The 18,096-nt window shown below is 42.9% G+C and overlaps 1 protein-coding gene across 1 annotated transcript; it reads left to right on the top strand.

The window, feature by feature from the left end:
• The first annotated feature begins 7,993 nt into the window (after positions 1-7,993).
• On the top strand, positions 7,994-10,846 carry LOC147898561 (cytochrome P450 72A13-like). Its single transcript, XM_087379191.1, has 7 exons — positions 7,994-8,179; positions 8,326-8,689; positions 8,782-9,068; positions 9,130-9,380; positions 9,522-9,936; positions 10,531-10,728; positions 10,826-10,846. The coding sequence occupies exons 1-7, from the start codon at positions 7,994-7,996 to the stop codon at positions 10,844-10,846; spliced, it is 1,722 nt and encodes a 573-aa protein (XP_087235317.1).
• Positions 10,847-18,096: the final 7,250 nt, after the last annotated feature.

The following is an 18,096-nucleotide window of genomic DNA, read 5'->3' on the forward strand; positions in this document are numbered from 1 at the left end:
TAGGTGACTAAAAGGGTGATGTGTTTCAATGTCATGCATGTAAAGACAATGTGGTTATTAGATACCATTTATCATGCCAAATGTTGTATTTAGCTTTTTAGTACAGGCGCTGGAAGAAAACAAATGGCCGGTGGCTTCCCCTAGACTCTAATGATGAAGACAATACAGGGGTAAGTTTGTCTATTGATGTTGAAGAGGGAGATGTCAAGAATGTGAATGTCACATTGCAATGGACTTTAAGGGATGTATGAGAACACCTATTGGTCATGGAGGATGGCATGTCAGAGTCCTTCTACTTTACCTTAAATGGTGGTAAGATCAGCTGCCGTGTGGAGAAGTGCATGCATAGTGCCAATTTCATTCCTCTTACAACTTTGAATATTGCTAACAATGTGTTTGACTAGTGCAGCATTTAATTTTTTGTCTGTCAAATCCTAGTTATTGCTTCAAAAGATGATGGACAATTAAATTATAATGTTATTTCTTTTAATGTTTTCTCCTTTCAGTTCATGGTGGTAAATGTTTTTCAAAAAATTTAGGGATTTTATGATTAATTTTAATTTTAAAGATTTTGATATATATTAAGGGGTAAGAGCCCTTTTTACATCACAATCTCACTTTCACATTTAGAGAGCCATAGAAACTCTCGTCCTCAGAAGTTTCTCCGTCCATCAACTGCTATTTGCCATGGATTCAGCTAGAACTACGTTCCAAGACTTCATCTCACGAACTGCATTTGTAGATTGTGAGGAAGAGCTATTTTTAGTGTTTGATAGGACTTTAGATGTCCTAGGCACATATATGTGAGCCAAGGATGACTTGTCAGATCTCATCCTTTACATGCAAGATAATTTCTCAAATTTTGCCTATACACTTGACCACACTTCAAAGAGATGGGTTCCCATAGATTACATAAAGTATTTGTTTATAGAGGAACCCAAGTTTGTAAAGCGCTTGGCCCAATTTTGTGACAACCTTACAGAAGAAGGGTTTAGGACAGTCGAAGTTTAAGACATCTTAGAAGCAGGGATCACAGGAAATATAGACACCAAATTCCTTTCATGGGAGATGACATTCTTATTCCTTCTCCAAGAAGGAAATTAAGAGGAAGAAGCCTCATCGTCTAGCACCCCATCTATTAGAACTATTGATCTGGTAATCCCTAGACTAGACTCAGACATCTACATGGAAGAGAGTCTTGACGATCCAACAAAGGAGATGGAAGTAGCTCAGGCATCGAGCCTACTTTAAGAGCCCCCAGTAGAGCAAGAATCTGCATCGGAGACCATTGACCCAGACTCAGAATTATGGTCCTTGTCCCCCCTCATCATCGATGGAGAAGAGTACGTATTCCTCCATGACATAGAGATTCTTTTTGGACTACGAGAGGATGAGGCACTTGGAGTCCTATCGAGATTCGATGTTGACACAAGTGTTAGAGATCCCAGGGATTTAGGTACTGAAGACTAGACAATGGAAGACTTTCTCGTGACGACACTGGTTTGTATACGATGCACAACTCTCTCATGCAAAAGCTTCCGCCTCCAACATAGATCAGGAAAAAGCGTCCACTCCCAAATGGAACATCACACAGCACCTGGTTCCATCAACATTGCAAATGAGGAAGGGATACAAGCCGATGACGCTGTAGTGGTAAGGTCGAACAATATTTTTTATTTTAATGTTCTTTCAGTATAATTTGTTTTGTCAGTCTTCTAATGTTTGTTGAATTGTTGCAGGATGCGTTTGAGCTTGATGAATTCTCATCTCGACGGGGTAATGTTTGCAGCACATTTGGCCGAGATCATTTACCTTGGCAAAGTTGCAGAGCATATCGTGGTCTTTCACGGCAAATTTTCTCCTGGAGTCCTTCGGAGCAGCTAAAGTGCAAGGCATTATCGCATGCTATCGGATACTCCAACATTACTCGGAATGCCGACAAAGTCATTTTGGTACACCGCTTGGCTGCTATCAATGCCTTTGGATCGAACATTCATGGCAGGGCATTGACAGCAATGGCTATGTCTTTGGTAGCAGGAGAGGAGGATGTTAGTGCTGTTGTGGCTAGATTTACATCTAGGAATCCACTAGGGGATTCAAAGACCCCTATTCTTGATGTACTCAAACTAGCCAAGAAGAAAGATAGCCTATGAGGCCTTTTGTATATATAAACATATATTTAAATGGATATTTCAATGGATACATGACTACATGTCTTTATTATTTGTTTTAAGTTATTATTGCTCGTCATGAATTCCATTGCATTTTGTTTAAGTCGATGATATATTTTCTCCATCATTTTAATTGTGTTAATTTAATAAATTTCTAGCCAATTTAGTATCATATTCACCAATTCTGGGTATCAAGAGTTCAGAATGTCCAAATTCGCACCGTGGCGGGTTTTGGGCTTTCTGGGGTCCTGGCAACATGCGGACACTTTTCCCTTGAAGGCGACGGTGAAATTCCTTTAGGATTTGACAAAATTTAAAACTTAACTTAAAATGATCATTTACTGTAAGCATTGAAATGAAAAATATACAACAATCTGATAGTGTAGAGAATGTCGATATATTCTATTAAAAAAAATCGACCCTTGTGCCTTAGATACAGGATAGTGCCTTCAAGGGTAAGGGTGTTCTAAGTCCTAAGAGTGGGCTGTAAGAGAATCTAGGGCTTCAAACTTGGGTCACTCCGTAGCTGCTTCACCAAAGCCATGTCCTTGTCCATGACCGTGACGTGCTTTGCATGGATGGCACACACAATTTGGCGTCCTCGAACAGAGCGGTGATCACTTGCTTTGCAACCTCCTGGAGCGCCCCCATAGCTCTTGTGCTAAAATACATGTCATCCTTGTATCCCTGTGCGATCTCCCGTACCACACATTGGAAGGGAGCATGCGGGATCAAGTTGTCAGTGGTCTTCTACATTTGCCTGATCTCCCTCAGGGCCCTTGCTCTTGGTTTTGCTCTGGATGACTTCCTAACTCTTGGTGGGTTCCTTACAGGTACTCGAACACCTTCCCACGGTCTCCTGTTTGCCTTGAACTTCGTTCGCTGAAAAGTTAAAATTTTAATGAATTTATGAGGGAATCTTAAAACGGGTACCAATGTCAAATACTTGAATTAGATGTTACACTGTTGTGTGTGTGTGTGTGTGTGCGTATTAAAGAGCCTACTAGGTTTTGCATCTATTGGTTTGGGACTCCCATGCATTGCCTTCCCAAGAAGGTTGAAAGCAAATGCATCTAGTTGCATGGAGCATATGCTAGCTTTAAGCCAATTCTACAAGCTCATCATGGGGTTGTTGGTCTTCCTTCCTCTTGCATTGCTTTCTTGGATTCTCACAATCCAAGGATTGCAAGATTGCCTCCTTTTCAACCATACTATTAGAATGGAGGAGGAATGGAGGTCCAAGGCTCACTGGCCTGATTCTATGAAGAGCTCATTAAGAGTGTTCATAGGGCTTTTCATTATATATTTTGTAAAGAGCCTACTAGGCTTTGTATCTTTTGGTGGGGGGGCCCCTATGCATTACCTACAATTCCCCAAGAATGTTGAAGCACATGCATTCCATGGTATGGAGCACAACCTCACTAACTTTTGAAGATACTATGAGCTCATGATGGAGTTGTTGTTCTTTCTTCCTCTTAAGATATGTTCTTGGATTCTTAAAATTCAAGAATGCAAGATTCTTACCATGGGGCTACTGATCTTTCTTCCTATTGCACTATGTTCTTTGATTCTTACAATTCAAGAATTGCAAGATTGCCTCCTTTTCGACTAGACTGTTGGAACCTTGCTCCATGGCTCAATTAGGAGAAGTACTAGTTAAAGTGCTTGGTTTGCACTTGAAATGAATAAAATGTCTAAAGGTCATCTCAAAGTTTCATGTTTTCAAATGCGTTATAGATTAACTTTTGTCTTCTAATGGCATCTCCTCCTCAAATAGGTCTATTATGTAGCACATAATGTGGTACCCATAGTCTCATTACTCTCATTCATATAATTATTATTCAAAAAATGTTCTATCACAATGCCTTCATACAATGATATAATTATTTTGATTGCACACGAACTTTCTTTGGAATTTTCACTCTCTATTGTGACTAATTATACTCAATTCCGATTTGTAGATGTTGAGTTATGATTTTTGGAAGATGAAGATCCATTAGGATGATCCAATAGACAAAAGGATAGAAATTTGCATTTGTGCAAGCATGGAAAATTTTGATTTTGTTCATATTGAGATGCAGGAGAGGTAGAAAGGGGCCATGCACAAAAACTCTAGCCTTGCCATGCACATTTGGGGAATCATGTTGTAAATGAGAATGCTTTGGCTAATCTAGAATTGAACAAAATCAAAAGGTTTCACACTCAAGAGGATTCCATTAAGGTCTTGCCCTATAGTTTTTAGAATATGGGGATGCCTTAAGAAGACTCTCGAGGAGATCCTTGAGTGAGCTGATTTCCTTGAGGAATGGTGTACGAGGTATGCTCATGGGCTATCTTTAATATGATCTTCTAGCCATAGCACATAGAGCATCCAAGGGTAGTTTGGTTTTCAAGGAAGAAACAACATGGGTAGTCCATATGAGAGCGGTTTCACTATAGCACATGGATGGAACTAGGATGGATTTAGGGTAGGAATCTATTTATCACTGATTACTCCCTTTCTTAGACAAAATCGTCTAAGATCGGTTCAGGATGGGGATAAGCAGAAGTTTCTCTCATCAAGGATTATGTCCTTTAAATCTTAGCAGCTAGAATGGGATTCCTAGTTTTTAAGGGCTTGGAAAACATGGAATGATGACTTAAGTCCTTGTCCCCACCTCCTACACACATGAAAGGATGGGCCATGTGTCCTCTCCCACCTAACCCATCCCTAGCTCTTTAGAGACTTAGCACACGGTGGGATATAGGATAGGATAGGGATGGGATCCATTCGCATCCTATTTCCTCGTGTGTAAAGACCCTTAGTAAGAGTCTGCTCTAAAATGCTAAACTTAATTTAGAGCAAGCATTAAGCTATCTACTTTGACATTCTTGCTTTGGGTTAGCTTTGCTTACAATGCCACTTTTAATAGGGAGAAATCTAGATGAGATTGGGAAGGGACTTGGGGACCTAGATGATGATGTGCATAGTAGCAGAGAGCCATTTAATAGTGACTTGGGGGCCCACATTGCTACCCTCATGTGGAAGGCCTAGGAAGCAGCTAGTTTGGCAAAATACGAGGGTTTTCGGGATTTGTAAACCCTACATGGAGGAATGAAAGTTGTATCATGTAGTTTTTCTATTGAAAATAAAATGTCAAAGGAAGGAAAAAAATTACAGACTTCTTGATTTTTCTAAATACATTGACATTGTGTTATGTAGTCGAGGTCCTTATTAATTTGCGGGCATTATGTACCAAAATTGATAGAATTTTAAAAGTTTTGAAAATTTCACTACGCAAAATATGACCTTTTTTTGAAAAAGTTATAATTTTAATGAATTTATGAGGGAATCTTAAAACGGGTACCAATGTTAAATACCTGAATTAGATGTTACACTGTTGTGTGTGTGCGTGTTAAAGAGCCTACTAGGTTTTGCAGCTATTGGTTTGGGACTCCCATGCATTGCCTTCCCAAGAATGTTGAAAGCACTTGCATCTAGTTGCATGGAGCACATGCTAGCTTTAAGCCAATTCTACAAGCTCATCATGGGGTTGTTGGTCTTCCTTCCTCTTGCATTGCTTTCTTGGATTCTTACGATCCAAGGATTACAAGATTTCCTCCTTTTCAACCATACTATTAGAATGGAGGAGGAATGGAGTTCCAAGGCTCAGTGGCCTGATTCTATGAAGAGCTCATTAAGAGTGTTCATAGGGCTTTTTATTATATATTTTGTAAAGAGCCTACTAGGCTTTGTATCTTTTGGTGGGGGCCCCTATGCATTACCTACAATTCCCCAAGAATGTTGAAGCACATGCATTCCGTGGTATGGAGCACAACCTCACTAACTTTTGAAGATACTATGAGCTCATGATGGGGTTGTTGTTCTTTCTTCCTCTTAAGATATGTTCTTGGATTCTTAAAATTCAAGAATGCAAGATTCTTACCATGGGGCTACTGGTCTTTCTTCCTATTGCACTATGTTCTTTGATTCTTACAATTCAAGAATTGCAAGATTGCCTCCTTTTCGACTAGACTGTTGGAACCTTGCTCCATGGCTCAATTAGGAGAAGTACTAGTTAAAGTGCTTGGTTTGCACTTGAAATGAATAAAATGTCTATAGGTCATCTCAAAGTTTCATGTTTTCAAATGCGTTATAGATTAACTTTTGTCTTCTAATGGCATCTCCTCCTCAAATAGGTCTATTATGTAGCACATAATGTGGTAACCATAGTCTCATTACTCTCATTCATATAATTATTATTCAAAAAATGTTCGATCACAACGCCTTCATACAATGATATAATTATTTTGATTGCACATGAACTTTCTTTGGAATTTTCTCTCTCTATTGTGACTAATTATACTCAATTCCGATTTGTAGATGTTGAGTTATGATTTTTGGAAGATGAAGATCCATTAGGAGGATCCAATAGACAAAAGGATAGAAATTTGCATTTGTGCAAGCATGGAAAATTTTGATTTTGTTCATATTGAGATGCAGGAGAGGTAGAAAGGGGCTATGCACAAAAATTCTAGCCTTGCCATGCACATTTGGGGAATCATGTTGTAAATGAGAATGCTTTGGCTAATCTAGAATTGAACAAAATCAAAAGGCTTCACACTCAAGAGGATTCCATTAAGGTCTTGCCCTATAGTTTTTAGAATATGGGGATGCCTTAAGAAGGCTCTCGAGGAGATCCTTGAGTGGGCTGATTTCCTTGAGGAATGGTGTACGAGGTATGCTCATGGGCTATCTTTAATATGATCTTCTAGCCATAGCACGTAGAGCGTCCAAGGGTAGTTTGGTTTTCAAGGAAGAAACAATATGGGTAGTCCACATGAGAGCAGTTTCGCTATAGCACATGGATGGAACTAGGATGGATTTAGGGTAGGAATCTATTTATCACTGATTACTCCCTTTCTTAGACAAAATCATCTAAGATCGGTTCAGGATGGGAATCAGCAGACGTTTCTCTCATCAAGGATTACGTCCTTTAAATCTTAGCAGCTAGAATGGGATTCCTAGTTTTTAAGGGCTTGGAAAACATCGAATGATGACTTGAGTCCTTGTCCCCATGTCCTACACACATGAAAGGATGGGTCATGTGTCCTCTCCCACCTAACCCATCCCTAGCTCTTTGGAGACTTAGCACACGGTGGGATATAGGATAGGATAGAGATGGGATCCATTCGCTTCCTATTTCTTCCTGTGTAAAGACCCTTAGTAAGAGTCTGTTCTAAAATGCTAAACTTAATTTAGAGCAAGCATTAAGCTATCTACTTTGAGATTCTTGCTTTGGGTTGGCTTTGCTTACAATGTCACTTTTAATAGGGAGAAATCTAGATGAGATTGGGAAGGGACTTGGGGACCTAGATGATGATGTGCATAGTAGCAGAGAGCCATTTAATAGTGACTTGGGGGCCCACATCGCTACCCTCATGTGGAAGGCCTAGGAAGCAGCTAGTTTGGCAAAATACGAGGGTTTTCGGGATTTGTAAACCCTACAATATGGTTTTGTGAAATTTTCATGTTTGCAGGTCAAAAGTTCCACGACTCGCTAGGCTGTCCGGTGACTTTCACTTTTGTGTGACCTCTTTTTACCGAATGACATATCAAGATTGGGTTCACACCACTAGCCTACTGTCATCTAGAAGGTCATGTGAAGGGCTGTTGTCATAGTTGGCCCAATAGGAGGGATGTGCCTGGACGTGAACGGAAAAGGTTTGTGTTGGGCTCATGAAGACCACTGACTCCTACATGACTCTACATGATTGGTTTGTTCCATCGAGCCTTCATACCACTACACCAATGACAGGTTGGTGACATAAATTAACGGCTGATGATCGCCAATGGAGCAGCCATCCTCCAATCGTGGTCTTCAAGGCCAAACGATTCCTCGTGGAATCTTGGTGGGATCCTCGTGGGAAAGGCTTCGATGGTTTCCAAGGCTTCTCATATTGGATCCAAGCGTACCGGCCTTGTGGAAAGCATTCTTACATTTTTGGATATCTCCGCCCTCACTTTCGTAACTTCACATGACATCTCTAGCTTCCTCATACAGCTTCTTCATCTAGGATTGCTTCCTGCTTTGTACGCAGAATTCACTGCATTGTGGACTGCCAATAACCACAGGATTTCGGCAGAAGTAGCTAGATAATTAGTCGTTTGCAGCACTCGCAGAGCCGTGACTTCGATAATCCGAGTATGGGCTTGGCCTTTGCAGCAAACGCGCAGCTGCTCGTTCAGAAACTGATTCGTACATCTTCAATGATCTCCCCGCAAGAGGTTCTTTTCATCGTTATCAGTAGCTTGGTTCTGCTGCTTTTCGACCGATGCTGGCGGCAGCCCATGGCCAAAATGAAGAGATTGCAGGAACAGGGCATGCATGTGCTTCCCTATGTCCCCATAGTTGGCAACGCGCTGACGATTCACAACATGTTAGAGACTGCGAGGAGGACCAATGCGCGCACTCCGTCTGACCATAATATTCTGCCACTAGTCATGCCGTTTTACCACTCCAGAATGTCACGTCCCGGTACAGTATTATCACTCTTCTTCTACTGAATTACAATGGCTTACATATACAGAAGATGATTGCCCAACTGCATGCCGCAATCGCTTTTTCAGGTAAGAGATATGTATATTGGTGGGGAGCGGTGCCGACGCTTGCAGTTACGAATCCAGAAGATGCAAAAGAAATTTTGTCCACTAAATTCAAGCACTATGAGAAAAGCCGATCTTCTATGCGGATACTTGAAAGAGTTTTTGGCAAGGGTGTGCTGTCGGTCAGAGGTCAAGATTGGGAACGGCAGCGTCGTATTCTCTCCCCGGCGTTCTTTAGTGATAAGATTAAGGTGACGTCTCCTGCCTACAGCGATAAGGACAAGGTTCTCGGCTCTCGCATCCGCTTTGGGGTAATCGCGCGGCTGTTTGTGGAATTATTACTAATTCCATCGATGTTCTGGATTCGTGAAGGGGATGGCAGCGGACATGGCTGTTTGTGCTTTACAATTGTGCCGCAAATGGGAAAAGATCGTGCAAGAAAACGAAGGCACCGCGGAGATCGAAGTCGCTGGTGATTTGAAGGCTACAACGGCTGACATTATAGGCCGCACTTGTTTTGGCAGTGGCTACGAGAAAGGGAAAAAGATTTTCGAGAACCAGACTCTTCTTGGACGCTATACATTCAAAGATGTGATTCTCAACTTCGTAATTCCAGCCTACAGGTGGTGCTCATAACTGAATGAGAGTTGTATCCTGTTGCGTGCGAGTAGTCCAGTAGGTCCAAGTTAGTATTGGATCGCGGAATCTTGTAGCGGATAGTTATTTAGTGAGCGCTTCTGACTACTACGGAACGACTGCTACAGGTTCATTCCGACACCAACGAATCGAAAGTGTTGGAGTTTGGAAAAGGAGGTCGAGAAGGGCCTTCGTGAAATTGTAGAATCACGCCGAGATCTGATGAGACGGCAGGGTGCATCTGCGTGCGGAGTGGACCTTCTGGGCATTATCCTAGCAGAAAACGAGAAATTTCATAAGTACCAATCAAACCACCAACCCAACAAACAAAACAATATTGGAGGGTTGAGCACGCAGGAAGTGATGGATCAATGCAAAACCTTCTTTTTTGCTGGACACGAAACAACGGCGAGTACACTGTCGTGGATGATGTTGCTGTTAGCGTTACATCCGGAGTGGCAAGAGCGTTGCCGGAGCGAAGTGCTGGAGGTGTGCGGCCACGAGGAACTACCAGAGGCGGACGACCTGAACAGATTACGAATTGTAAGTGTCACATGCAGCCCGTGAAAGACCCATGATTGTGCGTGATATGCTTGATTAACTAATGTGCGGATCCGCGACTGAAAGCTCAAAAGCTACAGAAATCTCGATCGGTCGACGCAAAGTGCAGCTTCTCGTGTAGTGAACGTGAACCCAACTGCTCGAAGGCTGCAGAGTAGCGTGGACGAGTAGATAAGATATGGCTGTAGAGTTACATATTTGAGGCTGCACTCAGCTCCTCAGTTTAATCTTCTTGCAGTTCCACGGTTCCACCGGTGATTTCGCTGTTGATTGGTTTCAGCACGATGATGCCTGGCATTGTTTTCACTGCTTGATTTGTACTCGCGATTTGCAATAGCTCACGTTGCTGCTATACTCATCTCATCCAATCATTACGCCATCTCCTCGCTGGCCATCTCACAACGTTGCTGCTATACTCATTTCATCCAATGCATCACGCCATCTCCACGCTTTCTTGTCGAAAGCTCCTTAATTTCCACGCTTTCTTCTCCAACCTCCTGCGGTCCTGAACGAGAGGCAGTTTAAATTATATATCTGGAATAATGACTGACTGCTGGTCGTGTTTCCTGTGCGCAGCTGGGGATGGTGCTGAACGAGACGCTACGTCTGTATCCACCGGTGGCGGAGCTAGCGGCAAGGGAGGCAACAGGAGGAGGACTGGAGGGGAGGCGGAGGGATGAGGAGGGGAGAAAGCAGCTAATATTGAATGGGAAGAAGATGGAGGAGGGGATGCAGTATGCGATAATGGTGGCGGTGATACAGAGGGACAAGGAGGTATGGGGGGAGGAAGCGGAGGAGTTCAAGCCAGAGAGGTTCGAGGGGGGGGTGGCGAAGGCAAGCAAGCATGCATATGGGTTCTTGCCGTTTGCAGGGGGACCTCGAAACTGCATAGGCCAAACTTTCGCTTTGATGGAGGCCAAAATGGTTATGGCTGTCATCTTGCAACATTTCCACTTCTCTTTGTCTCCCTCTTACGTCCATTCTCCCCAGGCCGGCATCACCATTAAACCCCACCATGGCCTCCCCCTCCTCCTCTCTCCCTTTCCTTCACCCCATCCCCTCCCTTCCTAGCTTTCCTCCAAGCACCCCACCCCAACACAGAGCATCAGCCCCACTTGCATCGCTTGTTCTTGTGTCACCATCGCACCTCCTCGAAGCTTTCTCGGACGTTTCTCCAACTCATAGCAACATTAAAACCCCAACCATTGGCCTTCCCCTCATCCTCCCTCTCCTTTATACACCCTACCTTGTAACAATCTTGTGGTTGTCCTCTATGGAGGTCATGTCGAAAGAATGTGCAACATATAAAGATATTCTTCAATCATTAGAGGGGAATATATCATTACAGAGAGGTACCACAAGCCTTTGAATATATAGCGTTTACATATAGTGAATGCCCCTAGGTGGTTGTATAAGAATTTTTAAATTTTATTAGGTTTCCTTATTGTCCTTTAAAGATAGTGTACTCTCTATTGAGGAACCATCTCAACATCATATGTTTGATATGTGCATAGCACTAACCCTAAAGAGTGCTATAAAGGAAAGGGTTAGAAACCCTAACGGTTTGTACATATTCATCATTTTCAACTAAATCTAGTGTATAGTTAGTCATTTGTGGTGTGCTCTCTAGCTGTGCCCTCTCTTCTTATCTCCAATCTTCTCCTCTCCTCTCTCCGTATTTGTTTATGGTATCAGAGCTCCCTTGCCTTCTGATGAGGAATTGCGATACGTATGAGTGTGAGAGTGATTGAGTGATTAAGAGGTTTACATCTTCCATTCCGTTGATAAAAGATTTCAGTTCATTCCATCGAGAGAAATTTCTGTTATACAATTCCGTCCATGTGAGAGAGAGAGACTTTCATTCATTAAGAGTTATCTTCCATTGTGAGAATTTCTGTTTATTTTTTAGAAATTTTCGTTCATCTTCTTGAGTAGTCTTTGTGAGGATCTCATTCCATTTGGACATTTGCTAAAAGATCCTTTGAGAAAGGGTTTATGAAAGAAAGAAAGAAAGAAACATCTCTCTTCTTTGGCTATCTAAAGTCTATCTGCACCTAAGCCAAGCTGCATCTACAAGCAAGGACTCAATGGCTTAGGCTGCTAGGGTAGGGTCTCTTTTTCCTGGAGCTCTCAGTTCTCAGTCTCTCTTCTCTAGCTTCTCTTCCTTGCAACACTCTAGCAAGGCAAGCGTAGCTCTACAAGTCTCACAGGCTCAAAAATGGGATTGCAACAACGACTTCTACGACTAATCTAAAGCTTCTACTCCGAAGCTCCTCAAAGTGCCCTCAATTGCATGCTCCTCAATTGCATGCACCCTCGACTGCATGCTCCTCAACACTGCAATGGCTTCCAAAGTAGCTCCACCAGCTAACGAGACTCTGACCAATGACAACGCCTCCATCCACAACGTCACCAGCTGCCTAAACTACATCAACGTAACAACAAGGTCCCAAGCTCCTCCTTTAATGAACTTTGATGGACATCCGACACGGGCCCTTGCAAACTCCCAGAACTGGCATGCAATAGTCAAAGCTCCAACACCTGCAGCTGGCACCAATGCCAAGATAATGGACACTCACGTCTGATAGACTCAGTAATGCCCATAACGCCTACAAACATCAACACAAACGACCAAGCTACATGCAAATGGCAGTGCTCCAATGTAGCTAACTCCACCAACAGAGCATCGAGGCTACAACAACCTTAGTGCATCAAATCAAAAGACCCAAGAAGCTGTAGCACCAAATGACACCCGTGTGACGATGATGACCCAATCTCCTTGCACGTAGCTCCTCAGCCGAAACACTACCTGTCAATGAAATCTTCAAAGATTTTGACAGAATCTTGAAGATTTCGGAGCTCACGGTAGGCTGCACCTTATCTGACCATGTGGCACCATCCGATCTACCATGTCACACCACCTTCTCTAGAGGCCATGTCACCTTATCTACCATGTAGGCAAACCCGCAGTGCCACATCATCTCACATGTGCCATGTCATTAGTCCAACTCACCTGCCATGTCAGGTAGCCCAGACACTACAAGGCATAGGCCATTTTTCGACGGAAATACCGACGCTTTTTACATTAAATTTTTTTTTTTCACGGGCACAAAGGTCGCTATAAAAGTCGCTAAAAGCGTCGGAAAAGGAGCCTCGCTATAAACCGTCGCTATATAGCGACGCTGTTAATTGTCGCTATATAGCGACGATGCAAACGTCGCTATATAGCGACACTGTTAATCGTCGCTATATAGCGACATTGGTAAACGTCGCTATATAGCGACGATTAACAGAAGTAAAAAAAAAGGGTTAGTGGGGCTAAACAGGGCTTCCTTTTGGCCCTGTTTAGCCCCACTAATCCTTTTTTTTTTTTGTAATTACAAAAGAAAGTTTTTTATAACAAAATTTCCCTTGCTTGCAGGGTGATACAAAATTGTTCTTGTGAAATGATGAGGAAAAAATGCATATACATATACAACAGTGTTTGTAACAAAATTATCCTGTGAAAGGGTGATACAAAATTGCTCAAACGAGCGGATATACAAAAAGCTACTACCACTACTCATCCGAATCCGAATCATCTTCGTCTTGTTGGCCTGTTCCTTGGTCCTTGACACCTGCGTCTTCTCCCTCGTCCTCAGCACCTGCGTCCGATCCTTGCCCCTGTTGATCACTCGCCTCCGATGATGGGACGCTTGAGCTTTGACCCTAAGAGTGAACCATATAAATCGAAAATTAGATTGGAACTTAAATTAAAAAGTGAGATTACAAGTAGGAGTAAACTTATATCGTGCGAGCAGCCACCTCAGCCCAATCGACTGTCGCTCCCATTGCCTCTTGCTCAATGAACCACGGCTTTGTTCCTATCCGAAATGCGCGCCGCGTCTCTGCATCCGTAGGAAGACGACCCATCGCAGCTTGCTGTGGATCCAATTTACGAGAGTTGGAGTTAGCTAAAGTGCATGTAATATGTAAGTAAAACAAATAGAACAATATATTAAATGGGAAGAAGTAGACTTACCACGGTTGCCTCGAACGCATACCGTCCGCCTGCACCAAAGTGCGAAGTACCTACGACGTCCAGCCGTCTCTTCGCAGCCCTCCTCTGACCCTCGAACATTTCGGGATGGTCCCTATGTTGCTTCTTGAAGTACTTCCAATCAGCTTTGTCTGCCCAGCTGGGTTTAGCCAACCCCTTTGTAATGGAAGTACGCAAGGTTGATCTACGATGCTTTAGGACCAAACCCATGCGATCGAGCATATAATTGTCATTAAACTCCACATTTGGCGGATTAGGGTATCTTTGTTTTAACTCATCGATCACCGCCTGCTTCTTTTGGGCATCTTGATACCGCCAATCGGTATTTATGCCGCTCTTGAAGTGATGACTCATCAACCTCCTCATGGCGGCCATCACTGCTTTGTCCTTTTTGTCTTCTATTATCTCTCCGGCAGATGTGATTTGATAGGAGAGATCCCATGATGAGTAAGGGGGACTGACGGTAGCAGAGTCTGAAGGAGTGGAAGCTGCATGACCGCTTCTGGATCGAGGAGTAGCAGTGGGAGTAGGAGAGGGAAAGGGACCTGACTGATACTGTGTCTCCGGACCAAGTGGAGACCTAAAGGAGCGTGAGTGTGCTGACTCGTCTACATCTCTAGAGTCAGCACAACATGAGCCGCCCGTCCTACTCTTCCTTCCCTTGCAGGAGGCATGCACAGGTGATGATCCCGCGGTCGAAGGGGCGCGAGGGGATGGCTGGGCAGTACGTCCACCCATCGGTGTAGGGGAAGGAATTACGGAGGTCCTCTGAGAGAGCAGAGAGAAGAATCTCGCTGCCTCCTCATCGCTCATCTGCGCTACAAACTCGTCGGGAGTCCCGACAAAGCCATGCGCGGCTAGCAAAGGAGTTCCCCGAGGGGTAGTCGCAGTGCTACGTGGAAGAGGGGTCGGACCAGGGGTAGTCGTAGTGCTAGGACCGAGAGGAGTCAGACCAGGGGTAGTCCTTGGGGTAGTCGCCTGAGAGGAATCAAAGTCCTCTGGAGCATATAGATCGTGAGCTCTCCTCCTGCAAGGCTGTCCGTACTCGTCGGATGAGCGACGTGATCCCATGTCTAACATAGACACAAACACGAAAATAGAAAACAAAAAACAAACATAAGCATTCTCATAGGCATAGGCATAGGCAAGAAGAAAGAAGAGGGAAAGGAAAGAAGAGGGAAAGGAAAGAGGGAAAGAAGAGGGAAAGGAAAGAGGGAAAGAAGATGGAAAGGAAAGAAAAGAATGAGAATGAGGAAATAGAGAATGAGAGAAGGGGGAAATAGAGAAGGGGAAAGAGATGAGGGAAAATAGAGAAGGAGAGAAGGGGGAAATGAGAGAAGGGGAAAATAGAGTGGGAAATAGAGAATGAGCTTATGCGGAAATAGAGAATGAGCTTATGCTTCTCTCATTCTCTATTTCTGCATAAGCTCACGCATAAGCATGAGCTTATGCGGAAACTTAAGCATAAGCTCATGCTCATGCATGAGCATAAGCATGAGATTATGCTTATGCTTAAGCATAGGCATCGGAAATAGAGAAGGAGCTTATGCGGAAACTCATGCTTATGCGGAAATAGAGAATGAATTTCCGCATAAGCTTCTCTCATTCTCTATTTCCGCATAAGCTCATGCATAAGCATGAGCTTATGCGGAAACTTGAGCATAAGCTCATGCTTATGCATGAGCATAAGCATGAGCTTATGCTTATGCTTATGCGGAAAGCATAGCCATCGGAAATAGAGAAGGAGCTTATGCAGAAATAGAGAATGAGCTTATGCTTCTCTCATTCTCTATTTCCGCATAAGCTCACGCATAAGCATGAGCTTATGCAGAAACATGAGCATAAGCTCATGCTCACTCATGAGCATAAGCATAAGCTCATGCGGAAAAAGAGAAGGAGCTTATGCGGAAATAGAGAATGAGTTTCTGCTTAAGCTTCTCTCATTCTCTATTTCCGCATAAGCTCATGCATAAGCATAGCTTATGCGGAAACTTAAGCATAAGCTCATGCTCATGCATGAGCATAAGCTCATGCTTATGCTCATGCAGAAAAAGAGAAGGAGCTTATGCGAAAAAAGAGAAAGAGGAGCTTATGCGGAAAAAGAGAAGAAGAGAAGCTTCTGCAGAAACTCATTCTCTATTTCCGCATAAGCTCCTTCTCTTTTTCCGCATGAGCTTATGCTTATGCTCATGAGTGAGCATGAGCTTATGCTCATGTTTCCGCATAAGCTCATGCTTATGCGGAAATAGAGAATGAGAGAAGCATAAGCTTCTCTCATTCTCTATTTCCGCATAAGCTCATGCATAAGCATAGCTTATGCGGAAACTTAAGCATAAGCTCATGCTCAAGCATAAGCATAAGCATAAGCTCATGCTTATGCTCATGCGTAAAAAGAGAAGGAGCTTATGCATAAAAAGAGAAAGAGGAGCTTATGCGGAAAAAGAGAAGGAGAGAAGCTTATGCGGAAACTCATTCTCTATTTCCGCATAAGCTCCTTCTCTTTTTCCGCATGAGCATAAGCATAAGCTTGTGCTCATGCATGAGCATAAGCATGAGCATGCGGAAAAAGAGAAGGAGCTTATGCATAAAAAGAGAAGGAGCTTATGCGGAAATAGAGAATGAGAGAAGCATAAGCTTCTCTCATTCTCTATTTCCGCATAAGCTCACGCATAAGCATAAGCTTATGCGGAAACTTAAGCATAAGCTCATGCTCATGCATGAGCATAAGCATGAGCTTATGCTCATGCGGAAAAAAAGAAGGAGCTTATGCATAAAAAGAGAAAGAGGAGCTTATGCGGAAAAAGAGAAGGAGCTTATGCGGAAATAGAGAATGAGAGAAGCATAAGCTTCTCTCATTCTCTATTTCCGCATAAGCTCATGCATAAGCATAAGCTTATGCGTAAACTTAAGCATAAGCTCATGCTCATGCATGAGCATAAGCATGAGCTTATGCTTATGCTTATGCTTAACATGAGCTTATGCTTATGCTTATGCTTAAGCATAAGCATAAGCATAAGCTCATGCTTATGCTCATGCGGAAAAAGAGAAGGAGCTTATGCATAAAAAGAGAAAGAGGAGCTTATGCGGAAAAAGAGAAGGAGCTTATGCAGAAATAGAGAATGAGAGAAGCATAAGCTTCTCTCATTCTCTATTTCCGCATAAGCTCATGCATAAGCATAAGCTTACGTGGAAACTTAAGCATAAGCTCATGCTCATGCATGATCATAAGCATGAGCTTATGCTCATGCGGAAAAAGAGAAGGAGCTTATGCATAAAAAGAGAAAGAGGAGCTTATGCGGAAAAAGAGAAGGAGCTTATGCGGAAATAGAGAGAGAGAGAAGCATAAGCTTGTCTCATTTTTTATTTCCGCATAAGCTCATGCATAAGCATAAGCTTATGCGGAAACTTAAGCATAAGCTCATGCTCATGCGGAAAGAGAGAAGGAGCTTATGCATAAAAAGAGAAAGCGGAGCTTATGCGGAAAAAGAGAAGGAGCTTATGCGGAAATAGAGAATGAGAGAAGCATAAGCTTCTCTCATTCTCTATTTCCGCATAAGCTCACGCATAAGCTATGCGGAAACTTAAGCATAAGCTCATGCTCATGCATGAGCATAAGCTCATGCTTATGCTCATGCGGAAAAAGAGAACGAGCTTATGCATAAAAAGAGAAAGAGGAGCTTATGCGGAAAAAGAGAAGGAGCTTATGCGGAAATAGAGAATGAGAGAAGCATAAGCTTCTCTCATTCTCTATTTCCGCATAAGCTCATGCATAAGCATAAGCTTATGCGTAAACTTAAGCATAAGCTCATGCTCATGCATGAGCTTATGCTTATGCTTATGCTTAAGCATAAGCATAAGCATAAGCATAAGCTCATGCTTATGCTCATGCGGAAAAAGAGAAGGAGCTTATGCATAAAAAGAGAAAGAGGAGCTTATGCGGAAAAAGAGAAGGAGCTTATGCGGAAATAGAGAATGAGAGAAGCATAAGCTTCTCTCATTCTCTATTTCCGCATAAGCTCATGCATAAGCATAAGCTTATGCGGAAACTTAAGCATAAGCTCATGCTCATGCATGAGCATAAGCATGAGCTTATGCTCATGCGG

This window comes from Dipteris shenzhenensis, chromosome 9, assembly GCF_047967505.1.
Source record: "Dipteris shenzhenensis isolate YYH24624 ecotype China chromosome 9, Dip_SZ_1.0, whole genome shotgun sequence".
Taxonomy (NCBI): Eukaryota; Viridiplantae; Streptophyta; class Polypodiopsida; order Gleicheniales; family Dipteridaceae; genus Dipteris; species Dipteris shenzhenensis.